Raw genomic sequence first — 27,128 nt, forward strand, 5'->3', positions numbered from 1 at the left:
TCGAGTCTGGCAGGGATCCCTTCATTTGGTTTTTTTGTTTCCAAGACAGAAACAGAGTAAAGCTGAAGCTGTCACAGTGTGTGTGTAAGTTTTGTTGGGAAGAGAATGAACAGTGTGTGTCGATCTGCAAGCATTTCTCTGCACCCTGAAGTAACAAACCAGCACAGATGCAGAAATGTGAAACATTTTAGACAACGGGCGTCCTTTCTTGTTGCGATTTGAGGAAGGATTTAGTTTTTTTTTTGTTTTGTTTAAATAATAGCTTAGATTTTCCAGTGTTTGACAAAAGACGACACTCAACTGGTTTTTGGAGGCCTGCTCCATCAGTACGGCCAGCTCCCTCATGAAGTGGCTGCAGAGCTGGTTCTTCTCCGACGCGCCGGACATCATGGTGAGCCAGACGGGCTCGGCCACGCGGGGCATCGTGTAGAGGTCACAGATGGTCATCCTGGAGACGAGGTATGGCGAGGGGAGAAAGGGGAATGAGGGAGGAGAAAACAGACACATTATTGTCTCATGGGAAACAAAGGAGATCTTAGTTCACAGAGCTTCACTGTCTGCACTGAGGCTATGGGAGACCCTCACTGTGTGTGTGTGTGTGTGTGTGTGTGTGTGTAGCATGTATGTTGCGCAGCTCTTTGGGCATTTGTCCACTGAGAACAACCAGCGTTCTCCGTTGAACGTGGGGCGTTGGCGAGCGCGTCTCGGCCTCGGGCCAAGATTTCACGCTCTGGAAAAATCTTAAAGATGCAAATTCACCCGCCGTCTGATGAGCTTGAAATAGTTTGGCTCGGTGTAACAAAGCTCATCAGCAGCAATCAACCGGGTCACATGGCGTCAAAGAGATGCTGATAAGGGATGAAAACAACTCGAGCAACTGATCTCTGGAGATCGACATCTGGAAACAGATTCAACTCCTGACCTCTGACCTGTAGAGAGTTCAGTGAATCGACCAGGTGTCAAACGGCAAAAAGTTCAACATATTTACGAAGAAAAAATATTTCCAAAGCAGCATTTATACATATACTCAATTGATTCAAAGACCTACGGTCTGTCACAACAACAGATTTTACTGGATGATAAATTGTCCCAGAAATTATTGTGATAAATAACATGGTTGTTTTGAGACTATTTTCATGAAAAATGCAAGAACACATTCCTAAAGATCAATGAACAGAACTGGAAGATATGTTAAATATGCAAAATAAATAAACAAAACAGACACGACTAATAAAATGAATTATAAAGTCCATGTAAACAAAGTTATCCTTCAAAAACAAGAGCTAGTTGAGACCAAAACACCAAACTGAAGCTTTTTGTAGTAAGAGAAAAACAATAAATCATGCAAATGGAAAATACTGAGCTAATTTTAATGTATTGTACGACTAATTTGTTTGTGATTAAAAGGTTTAGCGAAGCAACTTTAACCTGCCCTCCAATACAAATTTCTACAAGTGACATTTGAGAGTCCAGCAAGTTTAAAAAAATAAAAAATAAATAAAAAAATAAGTATTAGAAAACAGAGGAGAAGCAGAAACTCGTAGGAAACTAAGAAGCAACTCCTCACATTTCAAAAAAACATCTCCAGACTTTCTGTTCGTCACCAGAGGCAACGCGTCACCATCGGCATCAAATGACCCAATAATGTGTCAGACATTCCTGTTATGAACGGCTTAATGTTCCCTCAGCTCTGCTGACCCTTCGCCGTCTGTTGTGTGTTTGTTCGCTGAGTGTTTGCGATTGTATGGAGGTCTGAGAGCCAGCCAGCGCTACATGAGCAGGGAAATCTAGTTTCAGTATCCCTGCTGCAGCTGTTCAGGTGAACTTAAAAAGAGCTGGCCTCGGATCGGGGGAATGAAACCGACGGGTCGGTGGGAGGCCAGATTTTTATTACCTCACTATGGAGGTCAACACTGACCAGGAGACACCGACTGGCGTCACGATGCCATTTCTAGAGGCCAGAAACGAATTATTCCAACGGTTCATTTTCATTCGGATGGAGCCTTCATTACTAAAAATAAATAAATAAAAATGATGCGCACTACAGTAACAAAACAGTCCCCAAAATCAAATCAATTAATCACTTGATAAATTAAAAAACAACCTTCCTCTTTTCTCTTTCTACAAAATACTGGTACTGATAAAATCTTCAGTCTAGTGTTTTGGTTTCAGCTTGTCCTTTTGGAATATGAATGACTTCATATTAAATTGTACGTTTTGTTTATTATAGATAATTCAAAATGTCTTCTAGTTGCAGTGTTAACACTGGAAAAAAAAACAAAATATTACTAAGTATTTTGGTTTATGTTCTAGTGAAATTATCTTAGTGCAAGATGTGGGAACTTGTTTTAATAATATTGATGAAAACATACTTGTTCCATTGGCAGATTAATTCTTATAAGATATTCCCCCATATTTGTAGTGAAATAATCAATATTAAGGGATTATTGACTTAAAACAGGCTCTTATTTTTGCAGATATATTCACACACTTGAAATAAGACAAAAATCACATAAGTAACTTTTCAGCAAGAAATGCAAGCTTGTTTTAAGTAAACTGTTCTGGTTCCATTGGCAGATTTTTGCAGAGAGCTGTGCCGTTACCTAGCAACCCCAGCCAAGCCCAGCCCGTTACCTAGCAACGCCAGCCAAGCCCAGCCCGTTACCTAGCAACCCAGTTCTAGTTCCATTGGCAGATTGTTTTACGTTGCAGTGAAGTGTTTGTTAGAATGTAAAATGTATTGATCTGCAAAAAGATGCTCTGGCGTTTTTTATGCCTCGCGGTCTCAATAGAACAACATTATTCTTTATCACAATAACTTCTGGGATCATTTGTTATCGCGGCAGAGGAAAATAAAAGAACTGCAACAGACGTTACTGTTGTGTCGCGACATTTCTGCTGCTGTAACTTTTATGTACCCGTGCCTCTGCTAAGTGCGCAGCTTATCTTTGCCGGCATGCGTGCGTGTCCGCCCTCCTACGACGTCAAAGCCACATCAGCACTGCGGGCGGGAATGTCTTCCAGTTTCTTTCTTTAATGTTCCATGAAGTCAAAGCCCCTTAATGGCAAAGGTGGCCCCCCCCAAGTCTAGAGGTGAAATTTTGCAGATACTTCTCCAGAACGGGCTGCAAGTGTTTCTCCTGCTGGCACTCGGTATTTACTATTCTGGTGCTCGCTTGTGACCAGGTTCTGGGGAAGGTAGGGTTGCCGCTCAGGCAGCTTGGGTTGCTGATGCCAGGTGTCAGCAGCCACATGACCGCAGCAATGCGGAGACCTCACACGAGGAACTGCCAGCACGCATGCAGCAAGTGAAAGTTGTGCAGAGCTTGAGAAAGAAAGGGATATGCGTGAACAAACAGTGAACTGTGTGTTTTATGACAAGCAAACAAGCAGTCATGGAACAGTGGCAGCACGTCCTACAAATGCAGAGGTCCACGTACGCGCAGATGCAGCCCAACATGTACAAGTATGTAATTAATGTCAACATAAATACAGCCTAAAGCCTTCCTGGAACTGGCGTTTCACACAGCTCGAAATAAAAACAACTTTGTTATCCGATGCCGTCATCTATCCTATATCATGGCTACAACGTAACATGGGGGAGAATGTTTATTTTTTTTTACTACAAAATGTGGTAACATTTCATAACGGGTTGACTGAAAAAAAAAAAAAAAAAAACAGAAAAAGAAACTTTAAGGTGACATTTAGTGATAATTGCTTTGAGGCATTTAGCTAATCGAACATTTAAATGTGAATAGACCTTCCACAATAACAACTAATTATTGTCCCAGAAGTTATCGCGATAAAAGATCATATTGTTGCTTTGCGACCATTTTCAAATGATGTAATAGAACAATAGTGCAAGAACACTTTCTCAAAGATGAATAAACTTTAAAATTTAAAGAGCATTTCATTTTAAATGGCCAAATAAATAAACAAAAACAACAGAAATAATAACATAAACAGACAAAATTGTCCTTATAAAAAAGGACAGCTGAGACCAGATCAGCAGGCAGTTTTTGGTAAAAAGAAAAATCATTATTGCAACAGACTGAAGTGTTGCAATAATCAACATTTAGTCCTTTTGGCAGCAGAGAATAACGCCAAAAGTTGCAGAAGAGTCATACAAGCATAAGACTTATATTGCCATGTAAAAGGTAAAGTCAAGAAAATTGAACTCTACCCAGAGATTGAAAAGTACTGCATGGAAAATCTCGTCTCCCTGCAATTCATCACTGTTGCAAATGAATCCGTAAGTCAAAAACATCACATAAATAATGTCAGATGGATGTAACAGTTACTTTGATGAACAGAACCAGAAATCTATTCCTTCCTCCATTTCACAGCCAGTAACTTCACCCACATCTAAATGATGTGTGGTTTATAATTACTTATTCGTTTAAAAACGAGACAAATTGTACTTGAAGTTTAAGATGTTTGGTTTTCTGAATCTAAAATATACTTTGTTTTGAATGTAAAAAAATAAATAAATAATGTGGAAGATGTGATGTCTGGAGTCTTTTATGGTGCACTATGACATTATTTTCATGCTTGTTTTTCCACTCTTGGTCTCCAGTGCAGCAGCCACTTGGTCAATATTGACAGATTTTATTGCCAACTCAAAATAACACCCATTTATCTGCATTTAATCCTGGCAACATACAACACCGACATGAAACTGAGCGATTCAAGCATTGAAAATTAGATTGTTTCCAACGCTGCATGCTAAAATAAAAAAAAAAATCAGGCTGTAGAAAAAGAATAAAATAAAATAATTTGAGTGTGAAGATGGGAGAATGTGGGCTGCAGCCTAACCTGAATTCGTTGAGCCCATCGACCATTCGGTTGTAAGCCAGAGCTCTCTGACTGGCATCTGCTGACCGCCGACTTATCTTCATGGCCTTGACAGTGACACACACACACACACACACTTTTAATATTGGCACTGAAGTTGTTAAACAGAGAAATTTGTGGGGAAATAAATGACAGAAAGTGGGACAGAAGATAAGCTGAATGAATTCTAGAAAGCAAAAGTGCAAAAGTCGATTAAGCTGTGAATCTTATAAATAAAATTGTTAACATGAAGGTTAAGACGACCAAGCAGTTTGTTTTAAAATAGACAGGCGGACACGTACCTGCTCAATGGCACTCTTTAATTTGTTCATGTGGCTTTCAAAGAGCGGGAAGTGGGAGAAGAAGAAATCCTGGAAGCGGCTGCTCTCTTCAGGGTTTGGCGACAGCGTGAAGATGACTCCGATGGCGATCTTCTTCTTCCTCATCACGCCGAGGCTTTGGCCGCCGCTTTCATCCGACATGTTGAAGCTCTCCTCCACTGACCTAAACAAGAGCAGAGTTCACAGGAAGTCGACTTCAGACAACAAAACGAGCCCGAAATAAAAATGCTAATCTAAAATCTGCTACTTTTCCGATTCTGACATGTTTGAGTGTTACAACTGGTGCTGGCAGACTGGGAGTGCTGGGAGATTAGCAGGCCGACAGCTGGGTTTACGTTCACATCCTGTCTCGTCACAGGACTGTGTGATTGTGAGCGATCATTAGCGCATAGCAGTGGCGTTTGCCATTTTCCCAGCTGCCTCCTGGCTCAGAGGAAATCCTCCAACGATAAACTTTACAAAAGCCAGACTGAGCAGAAAGACGGAACGATTCAGTAAACAGAACTTTATCTGGCGGCAAATTAAAAAACTAAATACTAAAACCAACTTTCTAGGATTAATAGTTTTTAACAAATGCCTCATTATTTGCAACAACTCTCCTGAAAACCTGAGAAAAGCTGAGCGTTTGAATAATGCATTCAGGTCGAAACAACCTGAATTCATTAGGCATTTATTTCTTCATTTAAAAGAGTTAACTTCTATATTTGTATTTAATTATGCTGTACGAGTTACTACTAAGTATTACAAATGTTCTGTCTTGATTTGGCTGATTTTGAGTTTTATATAATTCTTTTCACTGTATTTTTTTTAGTTCATCATTCTCTATAATTGAATTTGTTTAGATTATGTTTGTATTTATACATTATTTTCATTAGTTAATTCACAGTTTAGGTGTTTTATGTCCATCAGTCTGTTCACCACAGCAGCATATCCCTGTGGCAATAAACAATACAGTTATTAATTGCACGATAAATTAAAAGCAGCTCAATAATTTCTATTTGGATGATTTATCGTTTTTCTATTTCTTCTCCAACAAAAACTGGATGACAAAACTCTTCATTCTGGTGTTTTGGTCTGAACTAACATTTTTTAAGGATAATTTTGCTTCGTAATTAATTGTATTCGTTTATTTAAAATGTCTTCCAGTTCCAGTGTTAAATATTTATCAGACTTTAAAGTTTACTGATCTTTAAGAATGTGTTCTTGCGTCATCATCTCATTATTATATTACTTGAAAACAGTCTAAAAACAATATTATTGTTTATTAGAATAAAGTTGGAGGTGATAAAATAGTTGCTTTGCCTTGCTCAAACTGGAACAAGTTAAAACATGTTCTATAAAAAGGTTTATGTCGCAAAACTAACATGACTGCTGTTCATTTTTGGATAAATCTAATCCATTTATTCGGTTTACGATCTGCCGTGGGCATTAAGGCCGTTTTAGAGCCGATGCAGCTGCTCGTTGCGCCTCACCATCGAGGGAAAACGCCGTTCTCCAGGCTGGTGGTCTGACTGCGCAGCCATCTGCGCTGGTAGCTGGAGGCGCAGCTGCTGGTCAACGAGGAGCCGGGGGACGGGAAGGGAGTGATCAACAGGCTGCTGAGCGACGCTGCGGGGACACGAGGAGGGACGGAGAGAAAAGGAGGTTAATGGAGATGAATCGAGACGGCAGGAATGCAGTAGGAGATCGACGGAGGAGAACAGAGAATAGATACAGAGGATGGTGGGAGACGAAAGCAAAAAGGACGAGTGTGAGTCAGACAGCAGGCATGAAGGGTTACTGATTCACAATGACACACGGCTTCTATACAGTTCTGGAGAAACTGAAGTAAAATAAATGGTTCTGGTGACACACACACACACACACACACACACACACACACACACACACACACACACACACACTAAAAAAGGAAAGAAAAAAACAGCATGCAATCAATCACTCAAATACTTTCATTGCCACCATCATTTATTAGTAAAATCCTTATTCATTTTTTAAAAATTATTTTTACTCATTTTAATATTTAACAGAAATAAAAAAACCTTCAAAAAGACCCTCATAAGTTCAAAAATGGAAATGCGATGTGGCTGTGTCAAGCTTTATAATAGTGCAGTCAATCGATTAAAAACTTTAATCAGATTAATCACTGTGCCTAACTTTGTAAGTCTGAAATATAAATATGCATATAAATATGTGAAAGCTCCTTCTGCTGCACTACAACCAATTAAAATGCAAGAAATAGATGTTTTCACGGCAGAAAGCAGGTCATACTACCTCAACATCAACTAACTCACTCCAATTCACAGGCATACAAACGTTTTCAGGGGACAACTGACAGATAACATACATTTTATTTTCTAGTTCTTGGTGCCCAACCCCTTTCTGACACCCTGCCCATGTAAGAAACACGCACTGCTTGCACGTTCTCAAAAAAAGTTTTGTTGTCTCAAAATTCTCTGTTTTTCAAGGCTTTTATATTCAGAAAGGTTTTAAGGAAGCAATTTTGTTTTAAACATTAATTTAGAAATGTTTCTCTCCCTTCACTTCCTGTGGAGCAGTCGCATTTTTTGTGGAACAATTTTGCCATCATTAGTCTTCCATAACACCTGTGTGAGCTAAAAGAGAGAGAGAGGCGTTTCGATCAACACTGTAGTTTGATTAATTGCACGTTAAAATGTTCAGATTTTAGCAGCCAAGCCTAATAATCACAGCGTGCCTGATACTGCTGATCAGAGTTATGTACGATATGAGAAACAAAAAACTAATGGAGAAGCGTTTAGCGGATAAGCATGTCTGCATGCGCGTGTCGGAGCTGGACAGGAACCCTCCATCCCGGCGGCAGTGGGAGGCGGAGGCCAGCGACAAAACGAAGATGACAGAATGCGGCTCGATTTAGAAGATCATTTACTCGATGCTGGTTTTGAGAGCCGCTATATTTAATCGGCAGCATGTGACTTCTGTTTGAGCACCAGGCCCAATGCCAGCCATGCCAACTGGATGTTATGTTTGTGGAGGGGGAGGTGGTGGTGGGGGGGGGGGCAGAGGTCAGTTTCCACTGGAAAAAGTTTCCAACTCCCTTCTGGGGGTCATTATCCCTCCTTTTCCTCGTGGATTTAAATATTTTTCATAAAGAAATCCTCATTTCAGTCATTTGTTTCTCGCTTGGCGTGATAACAAGTGAAACTGCAACTGAAAAGCCGCTTGATAATGAATAACAGCCTGTTCTCCAGTTCTTAGTCTTGTGACCCTGATGAGACGTTAGAGCGAGTCGACCGCATCGACACAGGAAGCGCTCGGGGAGAGAAACAAAAACAAAACATTTGCTGCGCAACACACACGCTCGAGGAAGTTCACACCAACACAAACGGACTAAAAATACATTTTAACTCTGTAATTGATTTGCCAAGAAAAAGGTGATGTAAACATGCTGGTTCTCCCAGTCAGAATGAACTTTAAGCCCCATTTGGAGTCTGTTTGGTGAGGCTTTCCGATTGTAGGTCAATCCGGGCTTTTCCTGATAGTCTCATTAACCTACCTGACCTGGCGATGCCGCTGTCCCGCTCGTCATGTGGACCTCGGCCCGGCATGTCCATCGGGTGACTGTGGCCTGGACGAAAGAAGCAGAGAAAGCAACGAGTTGGCTTAGATCGTACGTGTCAAACTCGAGGCGCGTGGGCCAAATCTGGCCCGCCAAAGCTCTTTATGTGGCCTTCTAGTTTCTAAACAATAATTGTGCTTAAATATTATGATGGCAATCAAGTCAATGCAGTTTGAGTAAAAATATTTTACTGCCAAATTATATTATTTAGTCCCTCCAGTTTTTTGAGAATTTCCGTGGAAATTAATGCAAAATGAACAAAACCCCACACTTTTTTGCACTAATATATAACTGGGGGAAAAAAATGTTCTAAAAAATTTTCAGAAATATTCTTGTACTAAACAGCTGCCTGAGCATTGATGTCAGATCTCCACAGTCAGTAATAAAAATTTAATAAGTGCAAATATTTCCAAATTATTACCATAAACACTTTCATTTTTATTGCAAAATAAAAATCAAAAATAAAATCCAAAGAATCAAAAAATTCTGGACTGAAAAGATTTTCAACAACACCATTTCAAATTTACTTTATTTATTTATTTTAGCATTTTGTGGACAGGTTTTATCAATATATTCTGGCACAAACGGCTCTTTAAGAGCATTCATGATCTTGATTTGGCCCAAAATGGAAATGAGTTTGACTCCCTGGGCTTAGATGGAAAAACCACTCAAATGTGATTAATAGATTGGAGAACAATTTTAAAAAACACCCCAAACTCAGGCTACAAAAAGGGACGGTTACAGCCGACCTCTGAACTGTTGCTGCACTCGGAGGTTCTGCAGCTCAATGAGGAAGTGTCCCAAAGAGTAAATAAAGCAACAAACCACCGCTGCCGTAATATGCTGATGATCAGCTTTCTCAACAGCAGCTGATGCCACTCAGAGACTCAGTGTTTTGAAACACGTTGAGGGGGGAAAAAAAACTAAGTGATTCTTCTCACAAGACTGAGGTGTGAAACCACAAAGACAACGTGAATGAAAGAGCCGCAGATCATGCAGTGTGGGTAGAGATGCTGGTGGATGTGTAGCCTTCCCACTTTACAGCACGAACAAAAGCTTTTGTTGAAGGGAGGAGGATTTAACCGCCGATACTGAAGGCAAATTAATCTAAAAATGAAAGAAATGAGACAGGATCGAACTTGAAAAAATCCCAAACTGTCCATTCTACGCCAATATCTTGAATTTTTCCTCAATATTATTAGGTGAAAAGTCTAAACTGTTTAGAACATTAAATAATGCACTGATAAAGACATCATCACCACAGAGGTTTAAAATATTCAGCAATAGGAGAGCTAATGTGTGATGTAGATTTCTCCTTTGGACTGCGTCTTGAAAAAACTGCCTTGTGTTTAACAACATGGATACCAGCAGGAATACCCCTGCAGTAAGCATGCGCCGGTCGTTTTCACAGGCTTGTTTAGAAGTTTATTAAGGGAAAAAAAAAGGAGAAAATGCAACTGCCCAGTTCACATAAAGTCTAAAAAGCTTTGCAGATACAGTAAAAGCAAGTGGGTGAATAATAGAATAGAAGAGGAGGAAAAGAAACTAAAGTGATGACTAATACTACAGTAGCCAACACCCATGAGCCCACCATGCATTAATAAGTCTGCAATGCACCTGGTCAGAAACTGCAGGCTGATGTTTTTACAACGTCTCAGTAAAACTTCACGACCGTCAGAAGAGGAGCTGCAGGAGAATTTAACTAGAAATGATAGCATTTCTAGTTAAATTTACCGATTTAACTAGAAATCAGGAACAGGGGTGTCCAAAGTGCGGCGCGGGGTTCATTTAGAGCCCTTGCAACTATTTTGGGCGGCCCAATTCAGGAATAGCCCAAATTTGATTTGATCCGCATTTAAGAAGTCCTGTTGGGGTTTTTCACTGATGCCAGGCTTTTGAGAAGAAATGAAATGTAAAAGTGGAAAATGTAGGCGCAACACAAAGTATTCATCCAGGTTTAACTTATATTAACTTATATTAGCAATAAATTAAAGAAATAAATGTTTTTCTCTGTCATACTGTTGGCTTGCTTGTTAAAACTTGTTTGAATAAATAAAAATGAATTAGGAGTGAGTAAAATTCTGCTCCTGTCGCAAGAAACAAAATAATCTATAAAAGATGATCAACCTGTATTTATTTTTTATTATTTTTTTAATCTGGCAAATTTGAAAAACCTTTTTTGTTTCAAATCAACGTCTCACAAATCGCTTCTCTACAGAAACCATGACTTATTTGATTATTTATTTAGCTGGTAAACATCCAATAACAAAATGGTTTTTGCAATTATATTTAAAAAAATGATAATTGCTCTTTCAAATGGACATTTTTGGCCCCCATGCCGAGAAGTTTGGACACCTTCGTTACAGAAACAAGCAGAAAACCATTATATTAATTTCAGCCTGAAAGTTACAACCCAGGTTCTTTGCAGACGTGTTTTATTACGGCATGCGACAACAACCTTCATCATCTCTACTTGCAGGATTAACCACACATGCATGCTACACCGACAGTCACGTCCTGAGCAACCGCCACTACGCCGACTACAGCTGCTACGCACACATGCAACTGGCACACGGCATTCGTGGCCAGTTTTTGAGCGCCAACCTGAAAAGAAAGAGGCGCTCTTGATGAGGCGCAGCGGGCCCTGTTCAGAGAAGGCCCGTCGAGGGCTGCAGAGCTGAGAAAATCCTGGGCAGCAAACAAACAAAACATGGAGGAGAAATATTTAAAAAAAAAGAAAGAGGAAGAGCAGACAAACACATGAACCATGATTAGTGAATGGATAAGGAGGAAAGCCGGAGGTCTCCCGCTGATGAACCGTCTCGTTAGTTAAGATTTTTAGTCTGGAAATAAACAGATAACTGGACAAACAAGGCAGCTGGTATCATTCACAGGAAACACAACTTTATAAGTCATAATTTATCATCAAATCAAATCAGTCAAGGCGTAAAACTGCACATTTAGTGTTTTCTGTGAGGATAAGAAAAAGGAAGTACACAAAAGGATAGAAGCTGCCAACTTATTTAAGAAATACTTTGATACTAATAGGAGCATCTACAACCTGAACTGACTCAGTTTCTGCAGAAAGCTGATAGTTTCACAATCAGCGGCGAGTACAGAGATCAAAGAGTCAGGAAGGCACTAAAAGCATTTGTTTGATGAGGAGATGATTACTCGCTCAAATATCATGTGATGCAGTTTCTAACTGTTCATAAGGCGAGATGAAACGCAATAAGGAAATGCTGGTAGAGCTTTCTGGCAGGATTTCATGTAAACTGGAACACTGAGTCGTCTTAAAGTGAGAACGCCAAATAAGTCAGGTGGTGAACTAACCAAAGGCATCGAGATGTTTGTGTTTTAAACAGCTGAAATCATCTGTGCAGTGAGAAACATGAATAACATGTCACCGTGGTTACCTATGCTCCCTAAAAGACTGTTGGGCCCCATGTGTTGGTCTGGCCTCAAGGTGTTGCTTTCTGGTCCAATGAACTCCAGGCTGTCCTGCAATCTGTAAAAATGATTCATGTATTAAAAAACTTCCATATGAAACATGTAAACTATGAAAACTAAAACCTTCCATGATGACCGACACAACGAGGAACACGTCTGACTGTTTTTTGTTTACTGAAGTGACTGCCATGGCAATGAAAGGGAGACAGGTGTGTGCTTACGTGTTGAGACTGCCGTACGCGCTGCCTCCAGTCCGGGCAGTGAAGACCTTACTCAGCATCAGCTGAGGTGGCGACCTGATACGACGATAGCACAGGGCAAAGGTCATCAACATGTCGGCTCAGAAATATTCACGTGTGTGCAGCAGTTATCCTTATTATCTCTCTTTTACCTTGACTGCATTTATTCTCTCTTTAATTAGCCGTTTAACGTCTAAGCAAGGTGTGTATATATATATATATATATATATATATATATATAGTGACTTCAGAAGTTTAAGAAAAATGGCAAATTCTAGTTTCAAAAGTGAAGATTTTTGAGGAAAAAAAGGTTTAAATTTTGAAATTGCCAGAATTTTTATCCTTTTTTTGTTGTTGCAAAAAATCAAATACATATTTTCTAGAAAATTTTTGAGATTAATCAAAGTTTCTGAGTTTTGCCAAAAATGTACTTACTTTTTTTTAATTATTATTCCTTTCAAGTTTTGGACCTACAGTAAATATCGGGGCACTTTATTTGCTTGCGAATTCTCTACTAAAATTCTCTACTTTTGAGAAGAGAATTTTGACCCACGTGGCAAAACGTTTGGACACGCCAGCTCTAAGGGACGGGCTAGTTTTAAATAAATACAACTGAATGTAAAAATATGTTTATCTGTTCAAAGTGAGACAAATTAAGAACTTTAATATCAACTTTAATATCGGATCAAAGCTCAAATGTAGAAATTGTAGTTTTCTGACCTGATCTGATGGATTTTGAGAGTTGATCCTTTGTAGCTCATGGCTACAGAGCCAAACATCATCTCTCCCAACATTACCACATCAGACGAACACCTCGAGCCCTGTAAAGGAAGGCCATCATTCAATACAGTTCTCCTGATAAAACTAAAAACCAGTAACAAGTTATGAATATGGATCCAACTGCACTACTTGTGTTAGAAGTTCTGCTAAGTGTCAACATAAGATGCTTTAAACTGACTAAAATCCCAAATATATACTTTTCTAAATGCCCATTTAATGAGAGATGGAGAGGCAGGACAAAAGGTGACGAAACACAAATTTCTGAAGGGTGCATTTAATTTTTATTCATGTCTCCAAGCCTCACCTGGAAGCGATGGCCGTGCTCCTTGGACTCCCTGTCAGACGTGCATGAGGAGGAGCTGTCCAGGGAGCTGCTGCTGCCTCGTGTTGGACGCAGCTGGCAGCATTTCCCAAACACCTTCACCGGGGCGTCGGTGCTCTGAGAGTTACAAACAACAAAAAATTTACATTTTAAACATCCAGCCTTGCACCAGAGTAACCTTACAAGACCTAAAGTTGCTTAAGAGGTTTAGAACTTGAGTGCAGAATAAAAGTACACCCTGAAACTTTTATGTTTCAGTCAGAAACATCTCATCTTTTATTATAACTTTATAAAACCCTCTCTCAGGCAGCTGCTACAGCACAACGTTGGGGAAAAAAGCTGTTATTTTGCATTAAAATGGCCAAACTTCTGAAGCTAAAAGTGACTTTTTTGTGGAAATAAAGTCAAACTGTTGGTCAAAACCACAGAAACCTAACCTACAGGCACTTGGGTAAACAGCTAACTAACAGCAATGTGAGCCCAATCAGCCCGAGTCATGTGCCTTCTCAACTTGGCAGCCTATTCAGGAGGAATGCATTCGGGAGGGAGAGGGCGTGTGTGTATGTGTGTGTGTGTGTGTGTGTGTGTGTGTGAGAGCTCTAATAGCCCAGCTGAAACCAGAGTTGTAGCCCATGTAAAAGAGAGAAAGAAAGAAAAAGTGCAGAGAGAAAATAAACAGATGGTTGGGGAAAGATAATAGTTGCTTCATCTCCTGTAATCAAGTGGAGGCCAAAAATAATTGTGCAATAAATTTCACAGGATTCTGAAGCGCACCTACATGACGGCGAGGCTGTACTGACTCAGGGAGCTTGTGTTGGAGTATGCACATGGGTGTGTGTGTGTGTGTGTGTGTGTGTGTGTGCGCGCGCGCTTGTCTGCTGCAGTGCAGTGTGAGGTGTATACAGAGTCCAGCAGCATGTGACTGGCAGTCATATGACTCTTTGAGAACTCGTGACTGAGCAGGGCTGCAATCACTCTCTTCCTCCTCACCCTCCACCATTCCAGCTCCACATCCTTCTTCAATTCCTGTTAGTTTATTTCCCTTTTCATGCACAATCGTTTAATGAACCTGCATAATCTTTTTTTTAAATGCGTCACTTTTTTACTGCAAATTCCTTTATTATGGAGAAACATTACCCATGTTTGAGCTGCTGGTTTGGCCAAATAAACTACGAAAGGAAGAAAAGGAGAAAAAGAAAACTCAAATACCTTGCAAAGCTTTAGCTTTGCAGAATGCAAGACAGGTATTAACAGCTTCAAGCATTAATATGTTAGTATAACTCTTTCAGGATTTCTTTTTTTCTTTTTTTTAGCTGAAATGAACTACCTGAGTAAATACAAGGGAACAATCTGAGTAAAACAGATTTCTGTTACTTCGTAAGCTGCATAAAAACTAGCATGAAAGGCTAGAGCAGGGGTGTCAAACTCCAGTCCTGAAGGGCCGTTGTCCTGCAGTTTTTAGATGTGCCACAGGTACAAAACACCTGAATCAAATGGCTTAATTACCTCCTCAGTTCTCCAGAGCCTTGCTAATGACCTAATTATTCTATTCAGGTGTGGTGCAGCAGAGGCACTTCTAAAAGTTGCAGGACACCGGCCCTCGAGGACTGGAGTTTGATACCCCTGGGCTAGAGACACGATAAAGAATATAATCTAGCAAAATATGGTGCAACAATACAGAGTTGATATGGAAGAGAATATGCAAACCACAGGGGAAGGCGATAAGGTGGTGGCATCTAACAGAACATGTTTCATTGTTTGACGTTTCAGAGAAGTGAACATCACAAGACATTCAGTAAAATATGAAAGACGTAGTTCTCCCAAAGAAATGAGAGCCACCAGTGCTTTACCATTTTAACATGGATGAGAGGTGGAGCAACCGAAGACAGAAAAACATAATAATCTGAAAAACAAAACAGAGGAATCAAAATGCAAGAGCAAAAAAAACAAAAAAAAAACAAACAGATTAAGACCAATCAAAAACCAAACAGAACCAGTGAATGACACGATGTCATGTGAAAACGAAAGAATGCTGCTTACACACACCCCGTCACCTGATTGTATTATTATTGGAGATAAGAGCACCAGAACAAACCAGTCAGTGTCAGATGGCAGAACGCCACATGGTTACAAAAACACTGCGCGTTTCATTTAAAAGTAAGAAGAGCCACTGCATGCTGCCATTTGCACAAAAAGTGGCCAAAGAGGCGTTTTTGTTTGAAGATTTATACATCGACACACACAAAATTACATGTGTGTTGATAAGTATTGCAACACTAGCAAACCAGCACACAAACGATAAGATCTGCCTAGAAGGACATGCCCTCAACAACTGATCACAAGACTTCAAAATGCTTTAAACAAGTCAGCAAAACAGCAGATAACTCTACTGGTTTCTGTCATCTGATACTGGACGTGCGCCGAGTAACTGGTTGGTGACCAGAAACAGATGATTCCCAGCTTGGATGTTCAAAAATCAAGAAAAAAAAAAATCTAAACTTGGTTTCTGATCCATGAATGCAGCATAACAAAACAATACCCTGACAACACTCTTCAGTACTGATGCCGCTACTGAGTGAGGAAGGCTTAATGCCAGATCCTGACATTACTAATCTGTAATACAAATGCTAAAGACTGTTTAAAAAGTAAAGTGTCAGTAATAAACTTTGCTTCAACAGGACTGGCCTCTCACATCACCTCTGCTTGTTCATCACAGTGAAAACAAAAACATATTTTAATTGTTATAGGAAAATGATCAGTGGATCTTCATTTGATATAATAAATCAAAACTGAAAAGACGGCTACCACTCTGTTCTGGTGAAGGAAGAAGCTTGATTAAGACCAAAAGCATCTCAACTAATTTGCTTTGCTCTCAGTCCAACCAGATGACTTAAAGTCTAAAAAACATTTTTCACAGTAAAGTGAAATTTCCTGACAAATTCTCTCTCTGCTCGTCTCCGTTCTGTGTCGGTTCTCCAGGTTTTGCAGAGTCAAAACAAGCCAACCCAAGTCGTGATTTTAGTTTAATTTAAAGTGTGAAAGAAGAACAGGTGGAGATTTTAATTGCCTGCTGCTACAGAAAACAACGCTGGACCTCGGAAGGATGCTGGACAGAAACAAAGTAAACATGTGACTCACGGTGATTGGGGTTTCCTCTGTGCCCTTTTTCTTGGCATTGGAGTCAAAGAGGACATTTCTGCCGCGCCTCTCACAGTCCTGGTACACGATGAGTCTGATCTGACTGGGCTCCAGCTGGGGAAGAGGCCAGCTAAATGGGGGGGATTGATGGATACAGGAAAGAGGGACCAAAAGGAAAAAGAACAACGGCAAAGGAAGATGAAGATTGGAAACAAGAGGATGGAAGATGGGGAAGGGGACAAAATGATAAAAAAAAATTAGAAGTTATTAACCTAAAACCTAGAAAAATGAAACTATGTATAGTAAAAGGAAAGATGCATCACATTTTTAAAAACATTTTTCACATAAAGGTTTGGATTTGGAAGAAGTGCGGGTAGGAATAATTCATTTTCTAATATCTACCAAAATTATTGCCATTGCAAGATTTTCTAATATCAAGCAGCCCTGCTCTGAGTTCAAAGAAAAAAAATTAAAGGAAGGAAAATGCAATTCCAGCTTCCTTCCTTTGAGACGGAAACAGTTTAATCCTCTGAACGACTGAGAATCATCCATGTAGATGTAAATATGGGTTACTGGTAAGCTGGTAATAAACACAGTTTAAGCTTCCAACGTTTGCATACGGGCACGGCTGATCCAGCCAAATCCATCTCATACCTCAACCTGCAGGAACAGGGGGGCGGAGGGGTCAAAGGGCGGGCAGCAAAACCTGCTCCTACAAAACCTCCACAGATCTATTCAAACACAAAGCCAAATCTATATTTCTGTACCAATTAAAACACGAGTCATTATCACCTGCCTACAAATCCATCAGATTATCTGAGTCATTATTAAGCCTGAAGGCAGTCATTTACAGCCGAAACTGCAGAGTGACTTCCAGTCATGGGATTGGATTCACTGACCAGCTGAGTGAAAGAAAACCTTGTGATACATTCAGATCTGCCAATGCAAGCAGATATCTTGTGAATAAAGTCTATTTGAAAAGCTGCTGACATGATACCCCAACTTCCTCAGAATATGTGTAAAAAATGGGAGATAAACATGAACTTTCTCACCCTTTAGCTCGTCTTACCAATTATAACTACATTTGTGGATATTTGTGACCCTTCAGCGAACTCTGAAAGACCCCTTTGACGTGAATGATTTACCATGAGCTATAAAACTGACAGCAGACAGAGCTGGACCCAAATATAGCTCATTAACTGGAAGCAGTGACTCTCTCTAAACACAAGTGCTGAAATCATTGATTGATTAGGAACGGCAGTGGAGGAACAATTGTTTTCACCAAACCAACACACAATTTCACACCTAAAGCAGCTGCTCAGTTTTTGTTAGGGAGCTCTGAAAGGTCAAGGAAGATGCAGGCATGTGTGAATCATTCCCATACATCTCAACTCTGTTTACCAAACAATGGCGTCCAAGTGGTGAACCCCAGAAGAGGCAAAGTCATCCAATCAAGAAGGCGATCGATGGAGACGACAGTATTTACTCATCTGCTTCCACAGCTGCATTGATTATTTGTTGCCTCATCCATACAAAATACTGAATAAAACCAAGCAAATGTATATTACTGACATTTGCTCAAATTCAAAACAAAAAAGCCTTTAAGCAATGATAAAAGTATAGGAGCCTTTTTTCAGCCAGCTGACAGGTAATGTGTAGCAAAAGGAAGAAAAACGGCAACTTTGACAAGCGCTGAACATAAATAAGTTTTTTTATTAGGAATGCAACAGGCTGACATCTCAGACCTCCATCTGCTTATATTGCGCCATAGGCTGCATTTCACAAAGTCTCTCAAACGAACCCAAATAATTCTGTTGATGCTGAATATCAGTTTCTATGATCCAAAAACAAACAGTTGGGTTCGTCAATTCAGTTTGTCCAAGCTACAGGGATTTACCGTCAAGAATCTTCAGCGCACCGCTCCAAAAACATCAAGACGCTACCCATCGTCTCACCAGACAGACACTCAGCTGGCTCTGCTGGTGTTTTCCGCTCATGCAGCCGTTTCACGTTAATGTTTGGCACCTTTGCCAAAACCAAAGCCATCTTTCTTCAGTTTTCCCTTTTTGGCTTGAATCCAAGGGAAGGCCTGACCTCTCACCCAGTCTGAGTGCTTACTGTGTGACGTAAACCGTGCCTCGCTTGCATAATGGGCTCAAATTGCTTTCTATGGGGGCTGGGTCAATATAGACCTCACAGACTCCAGCGTAAGATGACTCGGGGTGTTGTCCAAGTCTACAACATGCATGTTAGCAGCTGGGCAACTGCTGCTGCTGATGAAGGTTTTAGTCATGAATTTGGCCTCTGTACAGGTAAAATGGGGCGACGCTTCCAGGAAACAGAACAAAAAGTTTAAGTTTATTATTTTACTTTAGTTTTTAAATGCAAGAATTAAAAAAAAACACTTTAATATTGTGATTATTATTGTTACTTTACAAAAATGCACTGAAATAGCTAATCATAGACCAAAAAAATAAATAAATAAAAAATTTCTGTATTTGACCTGCTGATTGAAATTGCAAATTCCCATCTGAGACTGATTGATTATCTGTTCCTTCAACCACCAAACCAAAAACAACTTATTTGTAGAAGAAAAACTATACAATTTTTCAAATCCAAAATGATATAATCTATATTCCTACGTCACAAAAGGGACTCATGACCAAACATTTTTCAAGATTAACTTCAGCAGTTCAAACTTCCCAATGAAAATGAAACTTGTAAGCAAATTTTAACATCTGATAAATGCAGAAACCTTTGAGCTGAAGCTGGAAAACGAGCAGAGGAAGAAGCATCCGTCAGTGACCATGTGACAGTCACAGCACTGATGGAGCAGAGAGGAGTCATTCATAGAAGCAGCACATGACTATGTGACTCCTACATTCTTGTTCTGTCTCTGACCTGATTGTTTAAACCGGTTCTGACTCAAAGTTTCTCAAGGAGACAGGTATAAAGAGGTAGACACTTCCTGGAGATACTGGCAAACTAAAAAAAAAGAAAAAACCCTCTTGGTATGTTAAACATTCAATTTAAAAACAAAGCAGCACAATCAAAAATCCTCGTAACCCACATCATAAGGTTTGCTCCATAAAAGCGTTCAAACTATCAACACCGATCGATTGGATGGGTGAGGCTGCAAACGCTACAAAAAAAACCAAACTAAATGTTTGCATATCTAGTTCTGAAACCATAACCAATGCAGCCCTGTGGGACCAACGCACGCCGGGTCAAACGTTACCCACTCCTACCTGAGCATCATTGCGGGTCCGCCAGTCTTTCCCCAGCCCTCTCTCCCACTCTTTATTTCTCTCCTCTCCGCTTCTCCTCTGCCAGCCAAAGTGGTGGTCTAAGAATAGCGGTGGACTAAATTCACACAACAACATGAGACTATCAGGTGATCCAGGCAACACTGTGTGTGCTGGACAGTACAGAGCCAGCAACAGCAGCCAGCCTGGACTGCTGACAGCCAGAAAGCGCCGCTACAAGACAGTGACAGAGGGGATTTGTTTGTGTATTGTTTTCTAATCCGACTCTTTTTGTTCTTCACTCGCTTGCGCTTCCTCTTCCCTTTCGTTCCGTCTTCATCCAATAAATGTAAATGAGCAATTACTGGGTTTTAAAACAATGCTAAGACAGGACTCTTAATCTGACGTGTTCCACATGTTAGTTTTAATAATTTGCTTAAACGGCAACTAAAAAGCTGTGGATTCCCAGTTTATACCTTTGACACACTGGCAATGTATAATTGATCATTTTCAACTAACCATCTTCAGTTTTGCATAAAAATAAATTTTAATTAAATCTTTTTTTTCAAATTGCATATCTGAGGAAGTATGCTGCATACCAAATCTACAGCTTATTCAAAGTAATTTAATCTGCAGACAGGAATCAGGCTCTTCTCTTCACCCGAAGCACAAGTTAAATGGCATAAATGCACCTTAGCAACATGCATTGCAATGCTTTTATGCATTTCAGTATACGTTCGTAAAAAGAAAGAAAAGTGGAGAGTAATTTTAGGTGCATCAACAGGATCAATAAGAGTCTCAGTACTGTTACAATCCAAACAATACCCTCCCTTTGTTATAACAAAGCAGTCTAGTTTCCTAGACTGTTTTGAGTCTGACATCAGCCTATACTGACCTCAAAGAGCCCCAGCTCTCCCTCTCGATTGCCACTGGAACATCTGTGCATGTGTGTGTGTCTCACACACACACACACACACACACTCTGAGAGTTACATAAACATCCCTACAGCCCAGGCTGTGTGACGTTCTTCCGGTTGTGTGCTGCAGAGGACACCGTTGGGTCCAGCAGCGTTGCCTTCATTAGTAAAATTTCTAAAGTCTCAAAACAAGACTGGGCAGAAATATTTGGATTACTGCAAGATTTAATACACAAACCATAAAACATTCTGGAGTCATTCAAATTTGACGCATATTTAAAGCAAACCATCAGGTTTCCTAGAAAATCCATCAGCCATCTTGCTCCAACTTCACACCGATGTTGCAATTAGTAACCAACTGGGCCCCTTTGCTTTGGAAACCTGCCAGATGCATCATGGGTTTAACCTACATGTAGCAGCACAAGCAACTCCCAGAGCAGAACGCAGCGTGTGGTACTTTAAAATGCATGCAGGCACGATACCATTTAGATCTTCATGCAAAGGTGTAAATACTTACATATCCAGTTTCTCAGGTGTTGATGTTTTTACATCTCTCAAGAAAGTCTTGAAGGGGTTTGAATTTTAGATATTTCATCACCAAAACGGTTGCTAGAGCAACTGAAAAAAACAAACATTTAGTTTGAAAATGAGGCTTCAAACACACCAAAACTGCCACAGGGACTGCCTTATCCGTCTTGAAAAAAGACGGGGATGAGCAGCAGCATGTCGAGTAATAAATGGCCTGCAGCCATACGATGCCAAGCAGCTGATGATTAAAAAGTTACTGCAGTCAGTTACTTTATGCTCTGCATTTTTTTGGCAATTTCTATATGAAAGTTTACATCATCTGCTACCTGGGTGGTTTTGATTTTAGTATTACCCAGTAAAAAAAACTGCAAAACAAACATTAATAAACTCCAAGTACTCCTTACTTAACGGCGGAATAAACATTTAGCTGAATCGGCACCGATAATGAGTTCCTGACTGTTTCTCCCACAGAATCACATGGAAGACACATAAACAGAAGAGCTGGAAGGCGAGTCAAAACGCAATTCCCAATAAAAGTAGTGTTAAACATTGGAAAATTAAGATTTTAGTAACAAAAGTATCCTAATAGGAAGTATAAGGATTTGAATTTGCAGTGAGGTGGGAAAAAACTGCCTCTAAAACTCATCAGGCAAATGAAAGTAGGTTAATTAGGTAATGAGTATTTCATTTGACTTTTGGCACTGGTGGTTTTGTCCTCAGACAAATCACTGTGTGACAGAAAAGAACATGAATACAAAAACTAAATGCTAAAAATTCTTAAATTATGACAGAGACAGAACACAATGTGTACCAGCCAATCTGCACAAAGTTTATTGTCCTCTTCTTCCTTTACCATAAAATATCAGCAGCATTTCTACAAAATAAAAAAAGGGGAAACTGTGGAGTTGAAGTTAAAATTCTTATTTTGGGAATTGAGAAAGTGGGCAAGTTTGCTACCTTCAAAACTTCTCGCATAGCTGCGCTTACTGTTCTTTCTAAAAATAATTTTAATTTAAATCCGTTTCCATAACTGTGAGTAGCCATGAGTGATTTGTGGCCTTTGATTTTCGTAAAAGTATATCTTTATTGTGTCCCCTGCACTTCTTAGAAGCATAAGTATGGCCACTCGAAATAGTGTCGATAGGAACTCGATGACAGCCGCCGTCTTCCTAGAGCCTCGGCAGGCCTGCAATGTGAAGCCAGACCGTGCATATGAATGCATCCTCCTAATAGGCTGTAAATTTACACATTAACAATAAATCCTGAGAAAGCCACCGAAGGCATATCGGTGTTCATGTGGGCTATAACTTGAAAACTTGAGTCACCCTACCAGCAGCAGGACAAGTGAAACCAGATCTACAACTCGGCTATGGAACTGGATCATTAAGCCTAATTAGTAAGAAATGTATGAGTCTGAATCGTGCATTTTCCTGCAAAAAGCTGAACAGCTTACATCCGAGAAGCTAAAGAACGATTACATGCTGCTCTCTTGGTTATTGGTTCATAGGGTGTCAGAAAGCCACTACACCACAATGGTTGAACGACTGGCGAGTCGTCATAGAAACCCATTAATGACTTGGTTTGAAAAGGAAATGAACTTCTTATAATCTTACATCAAGAGTGAGAAATTACCTGATTAGCAAAGTGGGGAACATTGAAGACATTTTGCACAATTTCATCTCATTTTTAAAGACTGTGGAAGTAGACAAGTGTTGCTTTTATTCCTTCCTTATTCCCAACATTTTGTCTGCTTACCTGCAGTCGTCCGTCTCTACAGGTGTTCCACGTGCTTCAAGTCAAGTTTTTCACAGTTAACTTTATATAGTCGAGTCTTAAAGAACCTTGAGTAGAGAAAGATGAGCACAGGTACCACACTTTGGTTTGCTGTGGTGCAATTCCCCACTTGAAAGGGATAGTTCCTACTGTGAAGTCTGAACTGGATTTCACTCAAAGAGCCTTTAATTTAGTCGACTCAACTTTATTTTTTTGTATGATGAGCCACATAGCACACAGGTGAAAAACCTCAAAAGAAACAGAAACACATCTATCACATTCTGAAATTAACAAGATGAATACATTGTGAATAATCAGATTTCTACCCCTTTAAACCAATTATTTAAAAAGTATAAATAGCAAAATTCAACAGCAATAAATTAGCATTTTTATCAACATTTTGTTATTTTCACTAACATTCTGTCCAACATTTCTTTTTTTTCTTTCTACTTTAACCAATAAACACCAAGTGTATTTTTTTTTCTTCAACTTACTAACTTGACTTCAATAAGATTAAACAATTTAATACATCAATCAGAGTTAACTTGCTCCAATGAAATTCAGCGATGAGCAGCAGCAGCATTGTGAGGCTTACTGGCCGCCTTTCACAGTTTGTAGAAACTTTTACACAGTTCTGAATTCACATGCTACCAGCACCGTTTGCTTCTCATGCTCTCAAACAGGAGTGACAGGTCAGTCACACCAAAAGTAGCTGCACTCTGATTGCTAGGAGATTGAGTCCACCTGGTTCTCCTCACCAACAGGTAGAGAGGAGCTGCAGAAAGGTGCAGCAAAGGGGAGTGGTCACCGGAACAGGTACGTAGCAAAGATCTTATGTGACTTCAAGCATTTCACATGACAAGAAAAAGAGACAATCACATCTTTTGAACAAGTCGCATGAAAACGCACATGGTAATTTTCCCCGTTGCTAAAAAAATGTAGATGAGTTGAAGTGCAGATGCACAGCAGATTGCAACAAATCATTTTCTTGCCTCCAGCAGAGTTTTGATATCATTAAAATGCATGTTCTTAAACAGGTCCAGATGACTCATCCCATCCCACTGAGCTTTGTGCCAGTGACTGAACATGCAGCCATGTGATCGTTCCACAACCATGACAGACAGAGATTGACGAAAGCCTCACATGACACACACACACAGTTATGAAACTATGCAGTGGAGGAAGGATACCGTGACAATCAGCAACCTGAGACGGAACTTCTCCCGAACCATCGAAAACCAAAAAGACTTCTATAAATAAATAAGTCAGACCCGGTTCGTCATCCTGTTCTAAATATGAAATCAACATAAATAGAAATATTCTGCATTAATTGTGACTGAACAAGACTTTTTAAGGAAAACCCCACAAAATTAAACAGCTACTGACAAGAATTTAATACAGTCGTTACACTTCCGGGAATTTTGTAGCCGACGGCCATCTTGGCAGATACCAAGCAACTTATGACAGTTGCTATGACAACAATAAACAAGCCACAGGCTTAGAAATATCCCTCACCTCATTCCTACCTTATAAACAATATAAGCACATTACAATCATTACTTGATTACAATTTGAGTACTCTACCCACCTCTGTATACCAACATAAATATCAGTGATATTTACCATCGGGAAAATATCCCAACATTTACCCTAAAATTAACTAGCAAAATTCCAGGTGCTTCAAGCCTCTGATCTCGAGATCAGAGGCAGCTTGTCCACATCATCCGACATGTTTCCATCCTAACAGCAGCCATTTTGTTTGCACTCCTCTTGATTGGTCAAGAGTGTCTATATAGTTTCTTTATGTTGATGTGGAAGTCATGGTTCATCTACCCTTTGGGATTCGCTTGCCTACCAAGATGGCGCTGGTCACTTCTGATTCAGACTTGTGGGAACTAAGCTATTAATATACTTATGGAACTAAGTATGACGGCAAAATCTAATTTATAAGCAGCTGTAATTCACTAATCAAGTCGAAGAGGCAGGTTTCCCACTGCCAACCGAAATCAACCAACGTGAAGCTGGGCAGAGGAGAGAGCGGAGGCTGGTGAGAGATGTGACTGGCGAAAGGATAAGCCAAAGGCTCTTGGTGTAATGTACAGTATGCGTCTCTGGTCATGTGCTGCGGCCAGGGAAAGAGGAGAGGCTTTTTAGGCTTTCCTGCGGGGGTCATCCAACCTGCTGCCCGCCGCGGTATTCTGGAAGCCACAGCGATGCGGTGTGACAGTGCTTCTGGTGGGTGGCAAGACATGCAGAGTGCAATGGGTTTGCAAACCCAGTGGGATTAAGATATTAAGTCAGAGGGGATTTTTAAGTTAGAACTGAAATATCTATTTAAAATCCACCTCCTCATCTCTGTAGTCCATTTCTGTGCACAGACACGTTTATCCAACCTTATTTTTACATTAATAGTCACGTCTTAGGCCAGAAACGCTGTAAAACTCTAAATACTACACCATCAATTGCTTCTTTTTATATCTACGCCAACAAATCTAATTTAAGAATCACCCCTATTAGACCTGCAGCAATAAAATCACATAATAAATTAAGCAAGCACAATAATTTCTCTCTACCAAAAACTGGATGATAAAAGTCTTCAGAACGGTGCTTTGGTCTCGACTAACCATTTTTAAGGATAATTTTCTTAGAGGCTTCATAATTCATTTTATTTGTTGTTTCTATTGTTTTATTTATTTTGGATATTAAAATATCTTCCAGTTCCAGTGTTAAATGTTCATTCAAATTTAAAGTTTATTGATCTTTGAGAATATTCTTGCATTATTATGCCATTACCATTATATTACTCAAAATTTTCTCAAAACAATATTTATTGCAATAACTTCAGGCAGACAATTTTTTTGCCTGGAAAAATTTGTTATCGTGACTTAAAGGAACAACTCTATTCAATTCTTTTTTTTATTTGTACTCCAATTTATCTAATTTATGACTTTAAGAAGCACCTCTATTTTGGTCCGACTATCAAAGTGTCCCCTCCAAACATCTCGTCTCACAGATTTCCCCCCTCCTGAGCCGCTTCATGCTTGATGAATGGACAGCCTATGCCAGAGGTATGGAGAGCACAGCTGACCACGGAGTTAACAGAAACGCCTGCTGACTGTCTGTTTGTTCTAGGACTGATGCCAGGCACCCAGCCCCCTTTAGCGCACACACACACACACACACACACACACACACCGTTTATAATGTTGCTGCAGACCATGGCACCTCTGCGGCCACGGAACGTGCTCAGGCACAGACTCGGGCCAAAGTGCAAGCAGCACCACACGGAGGTGAGCTTTGAGGTCTGCTGGTAGTTTAATCCAGCGGCAGGCACACGGTGGGAGCAGTTTCTTTCACTCACCAGGTATTTACAACTAAAAAGAGCACTTTCCCCTGACTGGCATGCCTGACCCTGAACAGGAATGTGCACAAGAACACACCATGCTGGCACGGAGCCAGAAATCAACCCGGGAGTATCGGGTACCATGCTAACCAGGTCTGTGACGCGTCGCTCTGTGCACTTCTCTATCACCTTAATAAAGTTCTCACGCTGATGTTTCTAAGGAACTTTATTCCTTAGAAATAAAGTTCTAAGGAATAAGAACTTTATTCTTATTCCTTAGAATAAAGTTCTTATTTATTCTAAGGAATAAATAAAAGAATAACTTATTTTATTCTGATAAAAGAAGTGATTCTTTTATCAGAATAACTGATAAAAGAGTAACTTTTATCAGTTATTCTGATAAAAGTTATTCTTTTATCAGAAAAGAATAACTTTTCTGATAAAATGTACTTTTAGGAGTGTTTTTTACTTTTACTTGAGTAAAATGTCTGGATTTTCCGCCCACTGAATGAAAAACGGACATGTTTTAACCAAAGATTCACCAGACACAGCAGTTTTTATTAAAGTTTTATATTGAAAGAAACTGATTTGAACTTCTTTTTTTTTTTTTTGCATTATTTA

The 27,128-nt window shown here is 39.8% G+C and overlaps 1 protein-coding gene across 4 annotated transcripts in view; it reads right to left on the reverse strand.

Moving 5' to 3' along the window:
* Positions 1–27,128, reverse strand: part of fnip1 (folliculin interacting protein 1) — a 37,232-nt gene that overhangs the window by 7,878 nt on the left and 2,226 nt on the right. Inside the window, exons 1-12 of one of the 4 annotated variants that reach the window (XM_008426871.3) lie at positions 19,950–20,335; positions 16,702–16,831; positions 13,546–13,680; positions 13,182–13,282; positions 12,444–12,518; positions 12,189–12,280; positions 11,377–11,460; positions 8,710–8,781; positions 6,647–6,782; positions 5,136–5,337; positions 4,816–4,901; positions 302–448 (exon numbers count right to left, since the gene is read on the reverse strand). In XM_008426871.3, the coding sequence (XP_008425093.1) occupies positions 302–448; positions 4,816–4,901; positions 5,136–5,337; positions 6,647–6,782; positions 8,710–8,781; positions 11,377–11,460; positions 12,189–12,280; positions 12,444–12,518; positions 13,182–13,282; positions 13,546–13,680; positions 16,702–16,831; positions 19,950–19,960 (1,271 nt within the window). In that variant the 5' untranslated portion in view covers positions 19,961–20,335. Of the gene's footprint in view, positions 1–301; positions 449–4,815; positions 4,902–5,135; positions 5,338–6,646; positions 6,783–8,709; positions 8,782–11,376; positions 11,461–12,188; positions 12,281–12,443; positions 12,519–13,181; positions 13,283–13,545; positions 13,681–16,701; positions 16,832–19,949; positions 20,336–27,128 lie in introns of those variants that run through there. The other 3 variants (XM_008426870.3, XM_008426872.3, XM_008426873.3) reach the window with 3 other exon arrangements.

Source organism: Poecilia reticulata, chromosome 14, assembly GCF_904066995.2.
Source record: "Poecilia reticulata chromosome 14, P_reticulata-male-v2, whole genome shotgun sequence".
Classification (NCBI taxonomy): domain Eukaryota; kingdom Metazoa; phylum Chordata; class Actinopteri; order Cyprinodontiformes; family Poeciliidae; genus Poecilia; species Poecilia reticulata.